This window comes from Puma concolor, chromosome E2 (assembly GCF_028749965.1).
Source record: "Puma concolor isolate L17-30 chromosome E2, mPumCon1.1.hap2, whole genome shotgun sequence".
In the NCBI taxonomy this organism is placed as follows: domain Eukaryota; kingdom Metazoa; phylum Chordata; class Mammalia; order Carnivora; family Felidae; genus Puma; species Puma concolor.
The window spans coordinates 61,437,682-61,455,628 of record NC_141681.1 but is presented as its reverse complement, the minus strand read 5'-3'; the positions used below and the strand labels follow the sequence as shown (position 1 = coordinate 61,455,628).

Here is a 17,947-nt window from a genome sequence, read left to right as displayed (position 1 = left end):
AAGGGGGAACTCTGCCTGCGGGAACCCAGTGTGGCGCCGCGGGGGAAGGGGAGAGGGTGCCCCGCGCCTAGAAGCGGCCCGCTCCGGAGGGGCAGGCCGGCCCGGGACGTGCGGGGAGGCCGGGGTAAGGTGCCCGGGGCCGGCCGGCTCCTCGTGGGGTCCGGTGGTCGGAGGCGCCCCCGCCGAAGTTCTCCCAAGTCCCAACCGATAGCCGTGGATGCACCGGCCGCGCCCCGGGGGCTGGGGAGGGCGGACCCCGGCGGCACTTGTGCCTGCGTGGTTTCTTGCGCTCGATTTTTCGGAATCCTGCTCCGGAGACAAGGAGCGTCATGGAACGTGCAGGGTGGCGGGGATAAGGTGCTCAGGGTTTGGCCGCGGTTCCCCACGGGGCCCGGCGGCCTCCACGGAAGTTTCTTCCAACCCCAGTCTTCTGTCCCGGACGGGCAGCTGCGCGTGCGGACAGACGGGAGGACGTAGCCGGCCCGCGGCGGCCCCCGCGCGTTCCGAGCGCCTCGCAGACACGACCGACGTTGAGTCGGCCAGGTGGCCCCAGGAGCTCCGGGGTTGCAGCGATGGGATCGTGTTGGGGAGCCAGTAGTTGAACCCAGGAGGCTCCCGTGATCCGTACAGTCCTTACCCGGTCCCGTAATTTTTTCACTCAAAGGCTAGTGTTTTTTTGATTTTAGTTATTTTATTTTTGATGCCAGGAAAGGGCTGGTATGGTTTCCAACCCCCGTGCTTTGAAGTGGGAGTGCGGATTTAGCTCAGAAGGTTGCTTTGTGGATGCTAACGCAATTTCCTTCGCTTGGAACCCTGGGTCTCTGTGGCAGTAACCGCGCATGCGCGAGCCCCGACCTCGATGCTGCTTCAATCCTCAGGCGCCTAAGGGCGTCCTCTGGCCCGTGTGACCCCCGCCGCAGGGACCAGGCAGCGGCCGAGGCTGGAGGTCCAAAGCAGGCCCGGAGGTGTTGTCCGTGCAGGCTCCCCTTGGAGCTCCTTGAGCCGAACTCCGTGGCGACCCCGCTCTCCCGCGCTGGGCTGGGCTCCAACCAGACGCAAGACGGATGTTCCGGTGCGGGGAGCTGCTCCTCCCACTCCACTAGCTCCTTCCCTGCAGGCGGGTGCGCGGTGCGCACACAGGGATGCGGAACCCGCCTGGCCTCGCCCTGCTCCACGGCTCCGTTTGGGCCGGGGCCGCTGGCCCAGCGGACACTCCTTCCTTCTCCGGGGCTTCGTAAGCGGTTCTCCCCGCAGTGGAGAGGCCGTCCCTCCGCGCTGTGCGCCCCCGGACCACTCGAGGCCAGCCCCCAAGTGCGGGTTCGCCTTGGCCCCTTGAGCGTCCGTCCACCCCAGTGCGCCCGGGGAGCGGGGGTGGAGTTGGGGAGCCGAGTGGGGGAGGGAGGCGCGCCCGACAGTGACGGTGGGGGTTCGAACCTGTGATGCATCGCGGCGGTGCGTCCCGGGGCAGCGCAGACTCCCAGGCCGACCAGTAGCTGCTCAAGGAGCCTTGTGCTTCCCTTCATCTCCAAGCCCCTGCCCGCGTGTCCGGGTATCTCTGCAACCCCGGTGGGCCAGGATTGGGGGAACGAACTTCTGCGATCAAGGCTCTCCCCCTACGCCCCTGCCGCCGCTCATTTCTCGAGCGGAGTAGCCCTTGCCAGGCGTCCCAGCGCCTCCCCTCGGCGTGGAGCCCCCTGGTCTCTCCGTGGGGCCGAGCACCGCTTCCCGCGTCGTGAGCCGTGCGATAGCCTCCGAGGCAGGGGCGGGTCCGACAGCGGTCCGGCGATGGGCGCGGGCACGCATGCGGGCTCTTTTCTGAGACCTAGGGGCCCGTCTCCAGCACCCCGACCTCCCTGTGGGTGCCTCTTGGCAGCTCACAAATCCTGAGATCGTAACCGGAGCTGAAGTTTGGACGCTTAAGCGACTGAGCCACCCAGGCGCGCCCCAATCCTCCTTGACACCTCAGACGAACTTCCGGCTCTGGACTGCGTAATCCTCCAGGTGATTGGTGATCAATCCTCCAGGCAGGTGCCTCAGGGTGCTCGCCAGGGGCTCCCTGGGACCCGCTGTTCTGCCACTTTGTGCACCCCGCACTCCTATTGGTGGATGGTCGTGCCACACAGGGTGGTGGTCATCCCCGGGCAAGCGCAGACATGGTGCCTCCTCCCGCGCGCCCAGCTTCCCGCTACCACTCGAGGAACCCATCTGCTGGGAAACCAACGATGTTGGCCTTGTTTTTGCTCTGGGAGTCCGGAGACGAGAAGGCGGTGGGAGTGGCAAGCTGAGCGACCGCTAAGAAATGAAAAACAACGCCAAGAAAGCTGTTCAAAGCCTGGTGCCATTTCCATGAAAACTAAGCCTCAGAGAAGGCAGCGGGAACCCCTCGTCTCTGAGCGGTTTAATTTGGCGTCTGGCTGTAAGCTGTAATTTGCCCAGTTGCAGACCAAGGAAGGGTTCCATTCCTTCTGATAGAAGTGGTGAAGGGCCAACCCCAGAGGGGACCCAGATTACCAGGTGCGATCAGAGGGTAAACGCTGTGAAGCCAAGGGTGGATTGAGGGGCAAGGAGAAGGGGTCTCGCTGCGAAGAACCCAGGTTTTGCTGATCTTGAGAATGCGTGTGTAGTCGATCATATTGTCTATCATAGAGCCAATAGGCCGTCTCTATTGTCGGCTGTAGTTCTAGAATAAAGTGGTTTCCTCCGACTACCTCGGTGTGTGGGGGAGTTTCTGAGGTGGTAGAACCCACAAGTGTTAGCACCCCTAACACTATCGGCAGAGTTGCAATGAGCGAGTTTTAGAATGGGGGACATCGTAGGGGCGCCTGGGTGGCGCAGTCGGTTAAGCGTACGACTTCAGCCAGGTCATGATCTTGTGGTCCAGGAGTTCGAGCCCCGCATCAGGCTCTGGGCTGATGGCTCAGGGCCTGAAGCCTGTTTCCGATTCTGTGTCTCCCTCTCTCTCTGCCCCTCCCCCGTTCATGCTCTGTCTCTATCCCAAAAATAAATAAACGTTGAAAAAAAAAAAGAATGGGGGACATCGTAGATAATTTGGCAGGAACTTCAAATTAGAATAACCAAGCTTTATATATATATTACATATGTTTTATTTTTTATATTATATTTTATTTTTTATATGTCACGTATATATTTCATTTGTTATATACGTAGATTGGAATGTGAACGTTTTAAGGACCTTGTTAGGCCTAAAAACACCGTGAGGTGTGGTGGCAGCTGTTCTAAAGGCCCCTGGATGGAAGATGTGTCCTTATTCCTTGACCACATGTAAGTGTTCCCTTTGATGCACGATTTGGCAAATGTGGAATTTTTTTTTTTTTTTTTTGGATGAGATGAGCTTTTTTCTCTTTATGCCAGTGAAGCAGAGGGAGGTGTCCTTCTACAAGTTGTAGGAAGAGGAGGGGGAGATTACTGCCATATAAGGAAGTTCTATTTGATGACCCGAGACAAAGATGCTCCACGGATGCCTTGCTGCCTTTGAAGGTAAGTGCAGAAGTGATCTTCGGTCAAGGAGCAGGAAAGGAGGCAGGTCTTGGGGGAAAGGTAGAGGAGGATGAGCATTCAACCCCAAAACCTGTGTCCAGGCCTGTGCCCCCATAGGGAGGGAGGGATGTGTAGATTTGCCCTTATGTGAACAGACTGTTCTGACCTTTGGAATCATTAAGACCAGGTAATGGTGGTCTTAAGCACCAAAAATCTGCAGTAACTGTTTTCAGCAGCTTCTAGATAGAGAAGTAATACAATTTATACTTGTTTTGGTGATGGAATAATAAAATGCATGTTTTTGTTTTCTTTAGGTTTGCTTATTTATTTTGAGGGAGAGCAGGAACTGCGGGGAGGGGGCAGAGAGAAAAAATCCCAAGAAGGCTCTGTGCTGTCAGACCAGGGTTGACTGGGGGGGCTTGAACTCACAAACCCTCAGACTGTGTGACCTGAGCTGAAATCAAGAGCCTGAGCCACCTATGTGGGCCCCATGAAATGCATTTTGAAAAACATTCCAATTTTAAGAATTCAGTGACATTGATAGGATGTCCCTCAGGATCCATTTGTGTAAGTTGGCTGTGGGTGGAGGTGGGGTGGATAGAAAAGACCCAAGAAGAAAACAAGGACGGAACATTGATTAGGGGTAACATCATTATATGCAATTATATATTTAAATAAACTTTATATAATTGAGTTTTAAGTACAAAATCTTGCTTAGAATAGGAAGTATATGTGGCAAAGTGCTTAATTCTCTGGGTTTTTGTTGTTGTTTATCGGTATCCGGGGGCAAGGAGCCCTTGTGGGGCTGACATTAGTCTCCAGCTGTTCCACCACCGGAAGTCACATTATTTAGCACAATCTGATAGGGGGCCCCGGGCCCCAAGTAGACAAAGGCATTGTTCATCAGGCAGTGCTGTGGAAGGGGGAGAACTAAACTGATTTTGAAGTTTAAAGTGATTTACTCTTTTACTGCAGGGTAGTAATAATATTTAAAACCTGTCCTTTCCTATTCCTGTAGAGTAAGTATTGCTGGGAAAACAGACCTTTACCGCCTCTCCTCAAAGGCAGCACATCTGGTTGGCAACCTTCACGTTTGCAGCTAGTGACGGGGAAAGGTTACGATGGCTGGACTAATGCTCTTTTCAACAGAGAACCACACTCTCAACTGCAGGGTGTATGTGGCCAACACACAGTCAACAGCACAGACGAGGGAGGAAACACGTGTAAGAACATTTTAAACGTTTTCATTGAACATTTTTATTGCAGTAGCGCGAGGTCCCAATGCTTTACTTTTCATCAGCACCCACAGCAAGTAGACTTGGCAAATATACACATACGGGTGGCACACAGTTCTCAGGGGAAATGCACGATTCGAGCAGGGGGAGATTGCACTCACACACCTTTGAAAACCACTCGTGGAAAAGACGGAACAAATCTGACCAGGCTTCTACTGGAGAGGACACCGGCAGAACTCAGAGCAACCATGTCCCCCTGGGGAGAGCTTGGCCTGTTTCAGTTCGCTGGGACTCAGGCCTCACACTGCTAGGGGGATGGAGATGTACATTTGGCACAACTGTGCCTTGTGACGGCCAGGCTGGCAACAACCCCCGAACCCTCGTTGTCCTTTGTGTTAGATGAGTGAATAATGGTGTCTTCCACTTGTTTACAAAAAAAAAAAAAAAAAATTCCAACTATTCACTGGTGATGGTCGAAGTAATATGTACTATTATGTACCCGTAAAAAGGAGCCACAGTAAGATTCCAACATGTAAAATTCTAGAGAACACAAACTAGCGAAGGTACGAAAGAAAGTGATGGTCTGCGTGGGAATCCAGGCAGAGGTTACAAGACAAAGGACCTGTGGTGGAGTACGATGGTTTCATGAGCGCACATCCAGTGAAGTCTACCAGCAGCAGTTTTTGGTTTTCAAGTACACTTGAAGTCTATCGCATGCTGAGTGGAAATGCTTTCGTGGGAAAACCTTAGAAAATTGAAATCTGGCCACCCCACAGGACACAGCTCCGTGTCCCGCTGGCCAGCAACCACACCGGAGTTTACAAGCTACACTCCGTGGGTGAGAAAGACCACGTGCCTGCTTCCTTCGTGTCTGCATTTCCAGGAGTTTGGTTTTCAACCCCCCGCCCCCAACACCTTAACTGTAGTGCAACAGAACCCCGGCCACAGGAGCGCTGTCAGCTCTATAGGGCCTCAGAATGTCGTCCACAAGGCCCTTACCTGAAATTGGCCGTAGCCCCCAGGGCATTGGCGTAGGCATCACAGCCCCTCCACTTTGCAAGTCCCCCACCATTTCGCTAAATGTGTCTGTACCGCACAGCTGGCTCCTACCTGGTGCCTGGAATCCATGATACCAGCCCAGTAGATGTGATGGCACAAGGCTCTGTATTGGGACCTAGAGCACTACTTCTCAACAGCGCTGGGGCACTGTGACATCCTATGTGAGAAAGAGAAGCTGATCCTTGGGGCGCCGGGGGGCTCAGTTGGGTAAGCGTCTGACTTCAGCTCATGAACCCATGGTCCATGGGTTTGAGGCCCACATGGGGCTCTGTGCTGACAGCTCAGATCCTGTGTCTCCCTCTCTCTGTCCCTCCCCCGCTCATGCCCTGGCTCTCTCAAAAATAAACATTAAAAAAAAAAAAAGAAAAACCCACACGGTTCCTCTCAGGGAAACCTCCAGACTCAACCACAAACCTGTACATCTGGGACACAAGATTAGTCCCCAAAAATTGGGACTGCCCTTCATTCTATCATAGGAGGCCTTGTGCCCAAAACTCTAGAGAGCTACCCTGTGTCATGAAACCATCCACACTGAGGCATACAGTGTTTGGGACACATGTGGGAGAAACCTGCACTGACCAACATGAGGGTTCTGGACAGGTTAGAAAGTACAGCCTAGCCCCCTATGCCCCATGGGCTCAGACTGTGGTGAGGATGGGCTCTTGACATGGTGCAGCCCCCCGCTCATTCTAAGGCCCTCCTCCCCTGTGAACTTTCTGGTGTCGCAGGAGGTTAGACCTGCGGCTGAAGGCTTTCCCACATTCAGTGCACTCATGAGGTCGAGCGGGGCTGTGGAGTTTCTGGTGGTCGATGAGAGCTGACCGGTGGTGGAAGACTTCTCCACAGCTCCTGCACTGGGGAGAGCTCTCTGTGGTGTGAACTTTCCGGTGCTGAGTAAGTTGTGTGCTGTGGCTAAAGGATTCCCCACAGGCATGGCACTCGTAGGGCTTTTCTCCTGTGTGGACTCTGTGGTGTTGAGTGAGGCCAAAGCTCTGGCTAAAAAGTTTCCCACATTCATTGCACTTGTAAGGCTTTGCCCCGGTGTGAACTCTCTGGTGCTTAATGAGGGTGGAGCTTTGGCTAAAGAGTTTCCCACATTCGCTACATTCATAAGGTTTTTCACCAGTGTGAATTCTCTGGTGTTTAATGAGGCTGGGGCTTTGGTTAAAGAATTTCCCACATTGGCTGCACTCATAAGGCCTTGTTCCGGTGTGGACTCTCTGGTGTTTAATCAGGTTGGAGTTGGAGGTGAAGAATTTTCCACACTCACCACATTTATAAGGCCGTGCCCCAGTGTGAATCCTCTGATGTTCACTAAGGCTGGAGCTTTGGCTAAAGAATTTCCCGCACTCACTGCATTCATAAGGCCTCTCTCCAGTGTGAATTCGCTGGTGCCGAACGAGTGTGGGTTTGTTACTGAAGGCTTTCCCACACGCGCCGCACTCGTAAGGCCTCTCTCCAGTGTGGACTCTCCGGTGCTGGACGAGTATGTGTTTGTAGCTGAAGGTTTTCCCACACTCGCTGCACTCATATGGCCTTTCTCCCGTGTGGACTCTCTGATGCTGGGTGAGTCTGTATTTCCGGCAGAAGGCTTTCCCACAGTCACCGCACTTGTAGTGCCTCTGTCTGTGGTGAAAGGGCTCTGTACAGCTGGTGTCCTCACTAGGCGTCCCCCGACTGTGAGTGAGCTGGGGGAGAAGGCCTGGGCCAGCAGGGACGGGCTTCTGTGGTGGGGGGTGGGTGGCATGGCTCTTCGTGTTCCTTCGTGGGCGTCTTTCTCTACTGTGCTGCTTCTGGGGCTCCTGAGGCTTCCCCCCTGTCCCACACACTTTCTGCCCAGGGCTTGCTCCCGGGCTCTTGGCTGGATGCAAATCCCCTCCGGAGTCTGGGCTGCGCACCTCGTGGGGGGACAGATCTGCCTTCGTGATGCTGACCTGTGACACTCCTATGGGGACACTCTGCTCTGAAGGTGCCTCCTCAGCCCCTGCTCTGTGCCAGCAGCCTGAAAGCAGAGAAGAAATGCTGAGTAGCTCCGGCAGCAGGAGGAGGCAGTTCTGTGCTTCACACAGCAGAGGAGACTCAGCAGGTGAAGACATGAGGACGAGGATGGTGTGTGGTGCAGGGAGGAGAGGCTGGGTCCACAACTCACTTCTGGGGGGGGAGTGTGTTTTCACCAGGGCCTTGGCGACTGGCGTTCAAGTATTATTTTAAGGATATGGGCACAGACAGACCGCGTGGTGGGTCAAGCATAGGCCAGGGGTGGTGAGCACAGCAGAAGGAGCAGTGATCTGGGGGAGATCCCAATGAAGGGTAGAAGACAGGTGAGGGAAGGGGGCAGAGTGTCAAGGAAGGGCAGGGAAGATAGGAGAGCCTCTGACCTTGGCATCAGAGCAGTGTTGTGAGCCTGGGACATGTTCCTGTCAGGATCCCCAGCCATTTCACATCCTCTCCCTGTCGCCAACTTCCACGTGCAAGTGTCCCCCACTGGGAGGCGTACCCACTTGGTCCTGTACCCCGTGTTCTCCCAGCTCCAGCTGGATAACAGGGGACCTAGAAGATGCAAGTCCTTAAGGCAAACTTGGGACAGCTAAGTGGTCAGTGCAGGCCCAAGGCAACCAGCCCCCAAACCACCTCAGGAAACAAAAATGTCCCAGAAACCTTGACCGAAGGCCCCTCGGAACAGCTGGTGTTGGGGCTGCTTGTGAGGTATCTCCACGCCCCAGCCTCTGTGCCCAGAATGAAGAGGAAAGCCGGGGGCCAGCCCAGGATGTGGGGGTTGGGGGGAGGGCCTTACCCAATGACACAACAAGTGCAAAGACCTCCAGCATCACGTCCCGGTACAGGTGTCGCTGAGCCTCGTCAAGAAGCCTCCACTCCTCCTGGGAAAAGTACACGGCCACGTCCTCAAAGGTCATGGAGCCCTGTGATGATGGGGACAGTTGTGTCCATAAGCAGCCTCTCCCAGCAGGACCCGGTAACTGCCCCGAACCCCAACCTCCAGACTCACTCCCTGCTCCTGACCCCCCACTCCCCCTCCCCCACACTGAGATGCAGGACTCCCATCCCTTTCCTGCAAGACATCTGAGTCCCCAGCATCCTGCCTCCCAGATGTAAGCAGCTGGGGCCTAGCATTCTCTCTCAAGCTCCTACTCACACAGCTGGTCCCCACCATTGACTTGTGTCTGTGTGTCATGCTGAAGAAGTGCTGGGCAAGTGTGATCATAGATCCTAACCTCCAAGGGAAGGGCCTTCCCCACTTGACCTTGGTGCTGGTTTAGATCACATGTAGATCTAAATACCCTTGGTAACATTCTGCTTCTATAGTTATGTTGTGTCTCTTCGCCAGTCATTTAGGTCCTGGGAGGTCCTGTAAGTTCATCTGATGACCTTCTGAGAGAACCACCACAAGAGCCTGGTTGGAGGGGTGCATACACAGGTGAACAAGTACCAGTCTACTCTACCGACTCACCCCCATTATTGCTCTGATCTCATATCCACTCCCATGAAAATCTGGCCACCTGTTGGACTTTCCCCTCTCCATACCTCCTTCTAAATTCCTGGTAACAACTGTTATGCTGTCTTGTCTATGCACTGTCCACAGCTCTCCTCCCTTGTTCCCCAAGGGCAATGCCACTATGACTGGGAACGTGCCCCCACCATATCAGATCCAGAGTTCAGCCTTGGTGGGGATGTCCTGAGAAGTGGGGGACCAGCTCTCCAGTGGTCACCTATACTTGGAAGTCTCTGAAACATTTGAGAATCAACATGGCCAAAAGAGAATTCCTCATATTCTTACAAAAGCTACTCCTACAAAAAACCATGGAGTCATCTGTGAACCCTCCACATGAGAAAATCTGCTCAGGTCATGATCTTGCATTGCAGTTTGTGGGTTCAAGCCTTGCGTTGGACTCCCCAGTGGGTGTGTAGGGCCAGCTTGGGTTCTCTCTCTCTTAAAATAAATAAATATATTTTTAAAAAGAAAATCTGATCAGCCCTACTTAAAACTTTTTTTAATGTTTATTTTTGAGAGAGAGAGAGGGACAGTGCATGCAAGTGAGGGAGGGGCAGAGAGAGAGGGAGACACAGAACCCAAAGCAGACTCCAGGCTCTGAGCTGTTAGCACAGGGTGTGACACAAGGCTTAAACCCGCAACCTGTGAGATCACGACAGAGCCAAAGTCGGATGCTTAACCAACTCGAGCCACCCAGGTGCCCCTGGTCAGCCCTACGTGAAGCCAAATCCTTCTCCTACCTCCGCATCTACCAGCTATTTGGCCCAGCTACAGCCAGTACCGGCCGATCTAGAGCTCTGACTACATGAGCTGTGTTCATGATCTCCTTGTCTCCCTTTCCCCCACTGTGGAGTGCACTCTAGCCAGGGGCAGCTTCTGAAGACCTGAGCCAGCTGGTTTTCTCCTCTACTCCAGAACTGTGTGGCCATCACCCTCACTCTCAGAACAGAACCCCAGCTCAGGGTATACCCCAGGCCTGACTCTAGCCTCCTTGTCCTCTGTTCTCACCAGACATAACAGTCCTAGCGGGCCTAAAACATTCCCCTAACCACTCTCATCTCTGTCTCTCCTCCAAAGCCACGGCACCGATTCCTAAACCTAAGACACCCTTTCACACTCACCCCATGACTTGCCACAAGTGGAGATCCCCCTGCATATAACCTCTGACCTGGACCGAGGGCTTAGCTAGAGGGTCTAGACACCAAGGGCAGGGAGGGTGGCAGCAGGAGTTCCAGGACACCTGACACTCACCAGTGCAGGGTCCATAAGTGCTTCTGCTGAAAGCAGAACCTGCAGGAAGAGCGGGGCCATGTTAGTTTTAGTGCCATCGTGGGTATAGACAGAAAGAAAAGTGAAACACAGTATTTTTAGGTACAGAGGAAAGCCAAAGGGGGAAAATCCAGCCTTTATGAAAGAAGGCAGAGAGTGTTCAGTTGTGCCCAAAGCACGTGCATCTTGACTTTCCAGGGGAGGGAAGAAAGGAGTGAAAAGGCTGATGGGGTCGTGTTGTGTTGGAGTAGCTGCCCTCAGGCCAGCGAGCAGGAAGAATAAGGGATAAATTATGTCCATGTCTCAGTGTGTTTCCGACCCTTCCATTTTATTCCTTCATATTCTGCTTCTTCCTGTGCCCAAAATACACTCTTCTCTTCCTGTATCTTGTAGTTTAGTTTAGCCCTAATAGCTGGTCATGAACGTGACTCTTTACACTTCCTTTTCCAGTTTTTCCATAAATGTTCAGAAAGAAATGGTGCAGATATATTCTCTCCACTGGGTAAGGTAACATATCAAACCACCGCTTACGTGAGTGTGTGTCCAAAATGAAGCTCTGATAAAGGAATTGGTGCTGGGAACCCAGGAAGGGTGTTCGGCCTCCAGCAGGTTGGGATAACTGCATTTCTGACCGTTTCAACTTAAGAGAAAGGAAAGAAGCTAAGGCCTAGTTTTTGTTCCATCCCCATTCTATAGAACTGCTGGCGCTGAAACATTACTTTTTATCCTTACAATGACTAATTCCTGCCCACTTTAGCAAAGTATCTTACTTGAAACATCCTATCATTTTCTCTTGCTATACTACCAGAAGATGATACAGGAGGATAACCAATCAAAAAACCACAAACCTTGTGGGCATGTATCCTCTAAAAGTTTTATGTAATGTTATGTAAAATTAGTAATGGGGCACAAAATAAGATCAGAAAGTGAACATGTTAGTTTAAGTACAATAATTTTATATTAATTTTAACAAATATAAATCACAATTTAAGAAAACTACATCATGAGACAGAATCTCAAAAACTACAAACAAAAGAAATGACTATATACTTAAAGAGTAACTCTAAATTTTTTCCCCTAACGTTTATTTTTGAAGGAGACAGAGCAGAGCATGGATAGGGGAGGAGCAGACAGGGAAAGAGACACAGAATCCGAAGGAGGCTCCAGGTTCTGAGTTGTCAGCACAGAGCCTGACACGGGGGTTGAACTCATGAACCGCGAGATCATGATCTGAGCCCAAGTTGGACGCATAACTGACGGAGCCACCCAGATGCCCCATAAAGGGTGAGATCAATGATGAGGGAAGAATAAATCTGGACAACGTGCATCTAAGGAAAAGACAACTCCCTAGATTTCATTACAACTGCAAACCCAATAGTACTAAAAGATTCAGAGCAAAGCCAAAACCTTGATATTACGCATGTTATAAATAAATGCATGCTTGGTGTTACTCCAAATACAAAAGGACTAGACAGTCTTGCTAAAATCCTTGAGTTTTCCTGGGAGCAGACCAAGTCATAGCTGCAAACATAAAAATCCCAAGTATTTTAGAACGTGAGAAGCTATTTCCAAAAAGTGACAAGGCTGGGGCGCCTGGGTGACTCAGCTGGTTAAGCATCCAACTTTGGCTCAGATCATGATCTTGCAGTGCGTGAGCTAGAGCCCTACTGTCAGGCTCTGTGCCGACAGCCTCCTTCGGATCCTTTGTGGCCCTCTCTGCCCTCCTGAGCTCTCACTCTCTCAAAAAAAAATTTTTTTAAGTGACAAGATTGTTGTAAATAAGAATAAACATTAAACATCACTTTAACATACAAGAGTAATTGTTCCAAAAGAGATTAGCACATTATAAAGCTGTTCTAGTAAGAAAACGATTGTCATAGGATTTAGGTTGGAAAAACTACAGAGATCATGAAGTGGGTCATGCATGTGTGCATGGATCTGGATGCTTTAGCGCTGCTACAGAGCATTAAAATAGTAGCAGCTTATAAATTGTTGTGTGGCAACATAAAAATTTACACCTCTACTTTAAACGATGCACACAGGGACACCTGGCTGGCTCAGTTGGTAAAGCGTGACTCTTTGAGTTCCAGCCCCAAGTTGGGTATGGAGCCTAATAATCTTTTTAAAAAATGACGTAATTTCACCTGCATAGGCTTAATTTGGAAGACAAAAAATTATGTCTCTTACAAGTTAACAGAAGAACAGGTTTCTCAGACCAAAGTATCACAGTAAAGAATCCCACTACATTGAAACAAAGGGCTCCTGGGGGCTCCTGTTACATTTTGTCATAAAAACTGAAATGACCAGTTACACAGTTGAGCAAAAATTACACAAATTTGTGAACCCTCTGTAATCATTAAATTATTTAAAATTTTAATACTTAGTGAATTAAAAAACCTTGTGTATGTAAATGAGAATTCCAGTAAGCACTTTTTAAAAATGCAAATGTAAAGTTAACAGTAATGAACAAAAATAAAGCAAAATTCAGTAAGGCGTGGGGTGCCTGGTCAGACTGTGGCTGACAGCTCAGAACCTGCCTCAGATTCTGTGTCTCCCTCTCTCTCTGCCCCTCCCCCATCGTGCTCTGTCTCTGTCTCAAAAATAAATGTTAAAAAAAAAAAAAAAAACCCACTCAGTAAGGCTGACATCACAAGCCTGACGTTGCCCACTGCTAGTAACACTATAGAAATTAGCTAAATATTGTAAACTATTATATGTATGTAGATTGGTAACATTTTGAAAACCAATCTGGCATCATAAATTAAAAAAAATTTTTTTTTACATCCGTTTTAGAGAGAGGGAGACACAGAATCTGAAGCAGGCTCCCAGCTACCAGCACAGAGCCCGATGTGGGGCTCAAACTCACAAACCGCGAGATCATGACCTGCCCCGAAGTCAGATGCACAACCAACTGAGCCACCCAGGTGCCCCTGGAATCATAAATTTAAACCTACCACTACTTGTGGAAAGTGGGCTATCTTTAATACAGAATGCTAGACAACTGTATGCTTGTATAGCCCAAAACATGTGGCTACAGTACCAGTGTTTATAAATGCAGAAAACCACGGGCAGAAACATATAAAAACATTTTGTTTGTATACTCATATCCCAGAATACTACGCAGAAAAACGAACAGCTGTACGGTGCTGTGACTGCAATAACCCATCAATCTTTCATCTAAACTACGATGCTCAGGACTTCCCACAGAGGTGCTGAAGCTATCGGACAACAGCTTAACCTTGGAGAGGGCCATGGTGGCCGCGGAAGAACCGCGGAGCTGGGTGCCGGGGTGCTGTCTAGACCCCAGCTCTTCCCCGGCCAGTGGGAACGCGAGAACGGAACGGTCAGCCAGCAGGGGGCGCGCTCACACCCTCGCTCACCTTGTCCTCCAATTCGCAGGAAGACGGTGGCCGCGACCAGAGCTACCACCCTCAGCCCCAGCCCGGCCCACGAGCAGCCACTCCATTTGCCCCAGCGGGCTAATGTTTAGAACAGCCCTTGCCGGCTTCCCTCTCCCTGGAACGGATCAGGCTTTGGCCGAGCGCAGCTGCACCGCGACGCTCGTGCTACTCGGGAAGAAACCCAAAGGCAAGAGGTTAACAGCAATGAGTACAAGCAATAAGCTCCTGGCCGTGTGCAGGAGGTTAGCACTAATCTTACAGCCGGCTATTCAGCTGCAGACGCATTCTGTGCCACCCTCCTCGGGCAGGCGACATTCCAGAATTCGGAAGACCAAGGTAAACAGGACCCTCGTAAGAACAAAAATACGAAATTTCAATGAATAAGAAGAGCTGAGGGGGTGAGGGCCCAGAGAAACGCAGCATTTACCTGGATGGGAACCGCCACGGCGACCGTGGCACCGCAGTGCTCAGCCCGCACGACAGCCACGCTGAGTCTCCGAGCAGCCGGCCCTGCGCGTCCCCGCTCCGTTACCTTAGGCAGTCCCAGCAACCTGAGCTTCCGAGCGCTGGACAGAACCAAATTTACAACATGTCGCTGGAGGCCGACGCCGGAAGGCCCGCCTACATGCCGTCCGCTGGGCGGAAGTGCCTCGCTCCTTGAGCCCTCACTGGCCCAGTGTGGCACACTGCCTTCTGGGTAACGTAGTCCTGATGGAGACGCCAACCTCCGCACGGGTCTCCATCCTGACCTCCGGCAGCTGTCCCGCCGCACCATGAGGGGTGCTGGGAAGGGGGGTCTGAACGTTCTGAGGGGGGCTCCGGCTTCTTGGAGGGGGTCACACCCAGATTTTCATGGAATGTCTGATCACAGAAATTATTTCAGATGTTCCCCAAAGTGCAAACCCAATTGTCACTCAGACATAAAGTACCTCCACCCAGAGCTGGGATCTAAAATACCATCTTACTGCTTTTCATGTTAGACTGAAACTTTAGAATCAATTGTAGGAGTTTCACTGTTAGAAAAAAAGGGCTAGTGATGTCCAACTCTTAACTCCATGCATTCCATTCTTTTTTAGAATTTAACACCCTATCTCAAAAGTGGGAGCGACTTACCACATTGGGACAGCGGGCTTCTGAACACGGAGACGGAGACAGAGAAGCGGCAGGATTGGATTTTGTGATCTTTTTTCCTTGCTGGGAAGTAAATATAATTCCACGTGCGACTGCAGTGACAATGCATGGGCACTTGAGACTATCCCAGAAGAAATGAAACTACTGAAATCAATGATGATGTAGCTATTCACCCGTGGCCAAAATAGCTCTTGGCCATCTGCACGAGGTTAGATCTCACTGAAGTCTGAGAAGTGAGGGAATTAAGGTGACCACAGGCTTACAAAGGAAATCAGAGGTTATGACTAAATCGGGACTTCTTTTTATCATATTTAAAAATCACTGAGAAATACCAGCTTCAATGAAGCTGTGAAGACATAGCTTTGCACTTGAGGTATCTGTACATCATAACAAATACCCCGTAAGTGCCTGTAAGTCAGGGGAGACTGAGGAGCTATATTCCTCAGCAATGCCTGGAATATGGGACAGCCTCTGAGTACAAATGACCCAACTCATGCTGCTGCTGAATGCAAGGATTGCCAGGGTGACTGCCCTACCCCACCCTCGAATAGACTAGCAGACTGGATAACTACAGATATTCTTTGCACCCCGAGTACAGAAGTCCTATAAACTTTCCCGGGATGCATCATGTAGCAATGCAAATTGAACCAAATCTGGACTGAGAGTTCTTCTTTATCCTCCTATTCCCTCTGAAACACACAAAAGAGAGGCCCCCCCAAAACCCGTTCATTCTTTCATTCCATCCGAGTCCAATTCTGTTCTCATCCACAGCGAATACAGTAAATATAGTTTAAAGAATACTTTTAGGGGCACCTGGTTGGCTCAGTTGGTTAAGTGTCTGACTTTGGCTCAGGTCATGATCTTGTGGTGTAGCTCAGAGCCTGGAGCCTGCTTTGGATTCTGTGTCTCCCTCTCTCTCTGCCCCTCCCTCCCTCATGCTCTTTCTCTCTCATCAAGAGTAAATAAACATTAAAAAAAAAAAAAAAGAGTAAGACTTTTATTATCACAAAAGCCAGTGGGGTGACCAGGGAGTTCCTGTGTTGGGTAACCTAGTGGCTAGAAAAATCCATTACAAGTCTCATGAGACAGTCAGAGACAATGCCCCCAAAGAAGGGAAACGTTGGGAAACCTCTGTGAGCTGGGAGGTGAAGCCAGCTCAAGTACCCTTGTCCAAAGATGGGTGATGTCCCCCCCAAACTGATAGGAGGTAAGGTGTAAGGAATGAGGCCTCCCCAACCCTGGTGACTACTCCAGATGAAGAGAGCACAGCAATCTGCTGGGCTCCCTGACACCTGGTAAAAGAGGATGGCTTCTCGGATAGACAGTGGCAGTGCCACCCCAAGCAGCTCTGAAAGTGGAAGAGTTCATGAAGCCAACCCACATATTTATTTATTTTTTTTTTTCTTATTTATGGGACAGAGAGAGACAGAGCATGAACGGGGGAGGGGCAGAGAGAGAGGGAGACACAGAATCGGAAACAGGCTCCAGGCTCCGAGCCATCAGCCCAGAGCCGGACGCGGGGCTCGAACTCACGGACCGTGAGATCGTGACCTGGCTGAAGTCGGACGCTTAACCGACTGCGCCACCCAGGCGCCCCAAAATGTTATTTATTTTTGAGACAGAAACAGAGCATGAGCAGGGGAGGGGCAGAGAGAGAGACACACACACACAGAATCTGAAGCAGGCTCCAGGCTCCAGGCTATGGGCTGTCAGCACAGAGCCCGATGTGGGGCTCGAACTCACGGACTGTGAGATCATGACCCGAGTTGAAGTGACACCCAACCAACTGAGCCACCCAGGTGCCCCAAGACAATTCTTATTTTACCTTCACTTCTTCCTTTTCTGATGCTCTTCCTTTCGTTGTAGATCTGAGATCCTGAGCTATATACCATTTTCCTTCTCTCTAAAGAACTTTTAACATTTCTTTCAAGGCAGGTCTACTAGCAACAAACTCTCCATTTTCGCTTGAGAAATTCTTTACTTCTCCACTTTTGAAGGATGACTTCACGGGGTACAAAGTTCTAGATTTGTGGTTTTTTTCCTCTCTCAACACTTTAAATACTGCACCCCACTCTTACACGGTTTCTGAGAAATTGGATGTCGTTATCTTTGCTCCTCTAGAAATAAAGTGTTTCCTTTCTCTGACTTGTTTCAGAGGTTTTTTTTTTTTCCTATCTCTATTATCTGTTATTTGAAAATACTATTTCTGGGTGTAGTTTTTTTCTTTTAGCATCTTTCCTGCTTGGTGTTCTCTTAGCTTCCTAGATCTGTAACTGGATGTCTAAATTTGGGTAAATTTGGGGGAAATTCTCAGTCGCTATTGTTTCAAGCATTACTTCCATTCCTTTTGGTCTTTCTTTCCTTCTGGCATCATCATTATGTACCTGTCACACTTTTTCCGTTGTTCCATAGTCGTGAGCTTTATGAAACAAAATTTTCAATGTAAACATAAATTTGTACATAATTACCTTAATTTTTGCATTCTTTTGTACATGGTGAGGTTTGAAAGATACAGAGTGGAGTCTTGAATCATTTCCCTCCCACGTATCACTCCCAAACTGTTTTCTTTCAGTTTCCTATTCTATAATGTTTGTTACCCTTTCTAAAGTTCAAGTTTCTCAATGAGCCACCTGGTTTGAAGATTACATGATGAAAAGATGACCTCAAGCAAGAAATCCTACCAGCAGACTGCCTTTGGACCTGAACTGCAACTCTTCCGTGGTCCCCAGACTGTTGGCCTGCTCGGTAGATTTTCCACTTGCCGGGCCATCACAAATGCTTTAGCTAATTCTTTAAAACACATATCCACCCCCAGCCCTCCACACCTCTCTCTACACACACAC

The 17,947-nt window shown here is 50.4% G+C and overlaps 1 protein-coding gene and 1 long non-coding RNA gene across 7 annotated transcripts; one reads left to right on the top strand and one right to left on the bottom strand.

Annotated features, from left to right (window-relative positions):
* The first annotated feature begins 399 nt into the window (after positions 1 to 399).
* Positions 400 to 5,211, top strand: LOC147573893 (uncharacterized). Its single transcript, XR_015245110.1, has 3 exons — positions 400 to 670; positions 3,378 to 3,498; positions 4,519 to 5,211. It is a non-coding gene; the product is annotated as an uncharacterized LOC147573893 (long non-coding RNA).
* Positions 5,212 to 5,937: 726 nt separating this feature from the next.
* LOC147573892 (uncharacterized) lies at positions 5,938 to 16,028 on the bottom strand. Of its 6 annotated transcripts, none has more exons than XM_086690830.1 (5): positions 15,087 to 16,026; positions 14,401 to 14,834; positions 10,555 to 10,593; positions 8,587 to 8,713; positions 5,938 to 7,794 (listed from the first exon to the last, which is right to left on the bottom strand). In XM_086690830.1, exons 2-5 carry the CDS (start codon positions 14,746 to 14,748, stop codon positions 6,482 to 6,484), a joined length of 1,827 nt encoding a protein of 608 aa, XP_086546956.1. In that variant the 5' UTR covers positions 14,749 to 14,834; positions 15,087 to 16,026; the 3' UTR covers positions 5,938 to 6,481. The 6 variants fall into 6 exon arrangements, with proteins under 6 accessions (XP_086546956.1, XP_086546959.1, XP_086546962.1 ...); XM_086690833.1 differs by lacking the exon at positions 15,087 to 16,026 and adding an exon at positions 9,026 to 9,182 and having other exon boundaries at positions 14,401 to 14,494; XM_086690836.1 differs by lacking the exons at positions 10,555 to 10,593; positions 15,087 to 16,026 and adding an exon at positions 9,026 to 9,182 and having other exon boundaries at positions 14,401 to 14,500.
* Positions 16,029 to 17,947: the final 1,919 nt, after the last annotated feature.

What these genes read in the sequence shown, in the direction of transcription:
- LOC147573892 (XM_086690830.1), bottom strand. Translation starts at nt 14,748, where the DNA reads ATGGTGCGGCGGGACAGCTGCCGGAGGTCAGGATGGAGACCCGTGCGG. An exon ending in CCGTGGCGGTTCCCATCCAG is followed by an intron (nt 10,594 to 14,400) that starts GTAAATGCTGCG and finishes CTCTTCCTGCAG; the next exon opens with GTTCTGCTTTCAGCAGAAGC. An exon ending in CACTTATGGACCCTGCACTG is followed by an intron (nt 8,714 to 10,554) that starts GTGAGTGTCAGG and finishes CCATCATCACAG; the next exon opens with GGCTCCATGACCTTTGAGGA.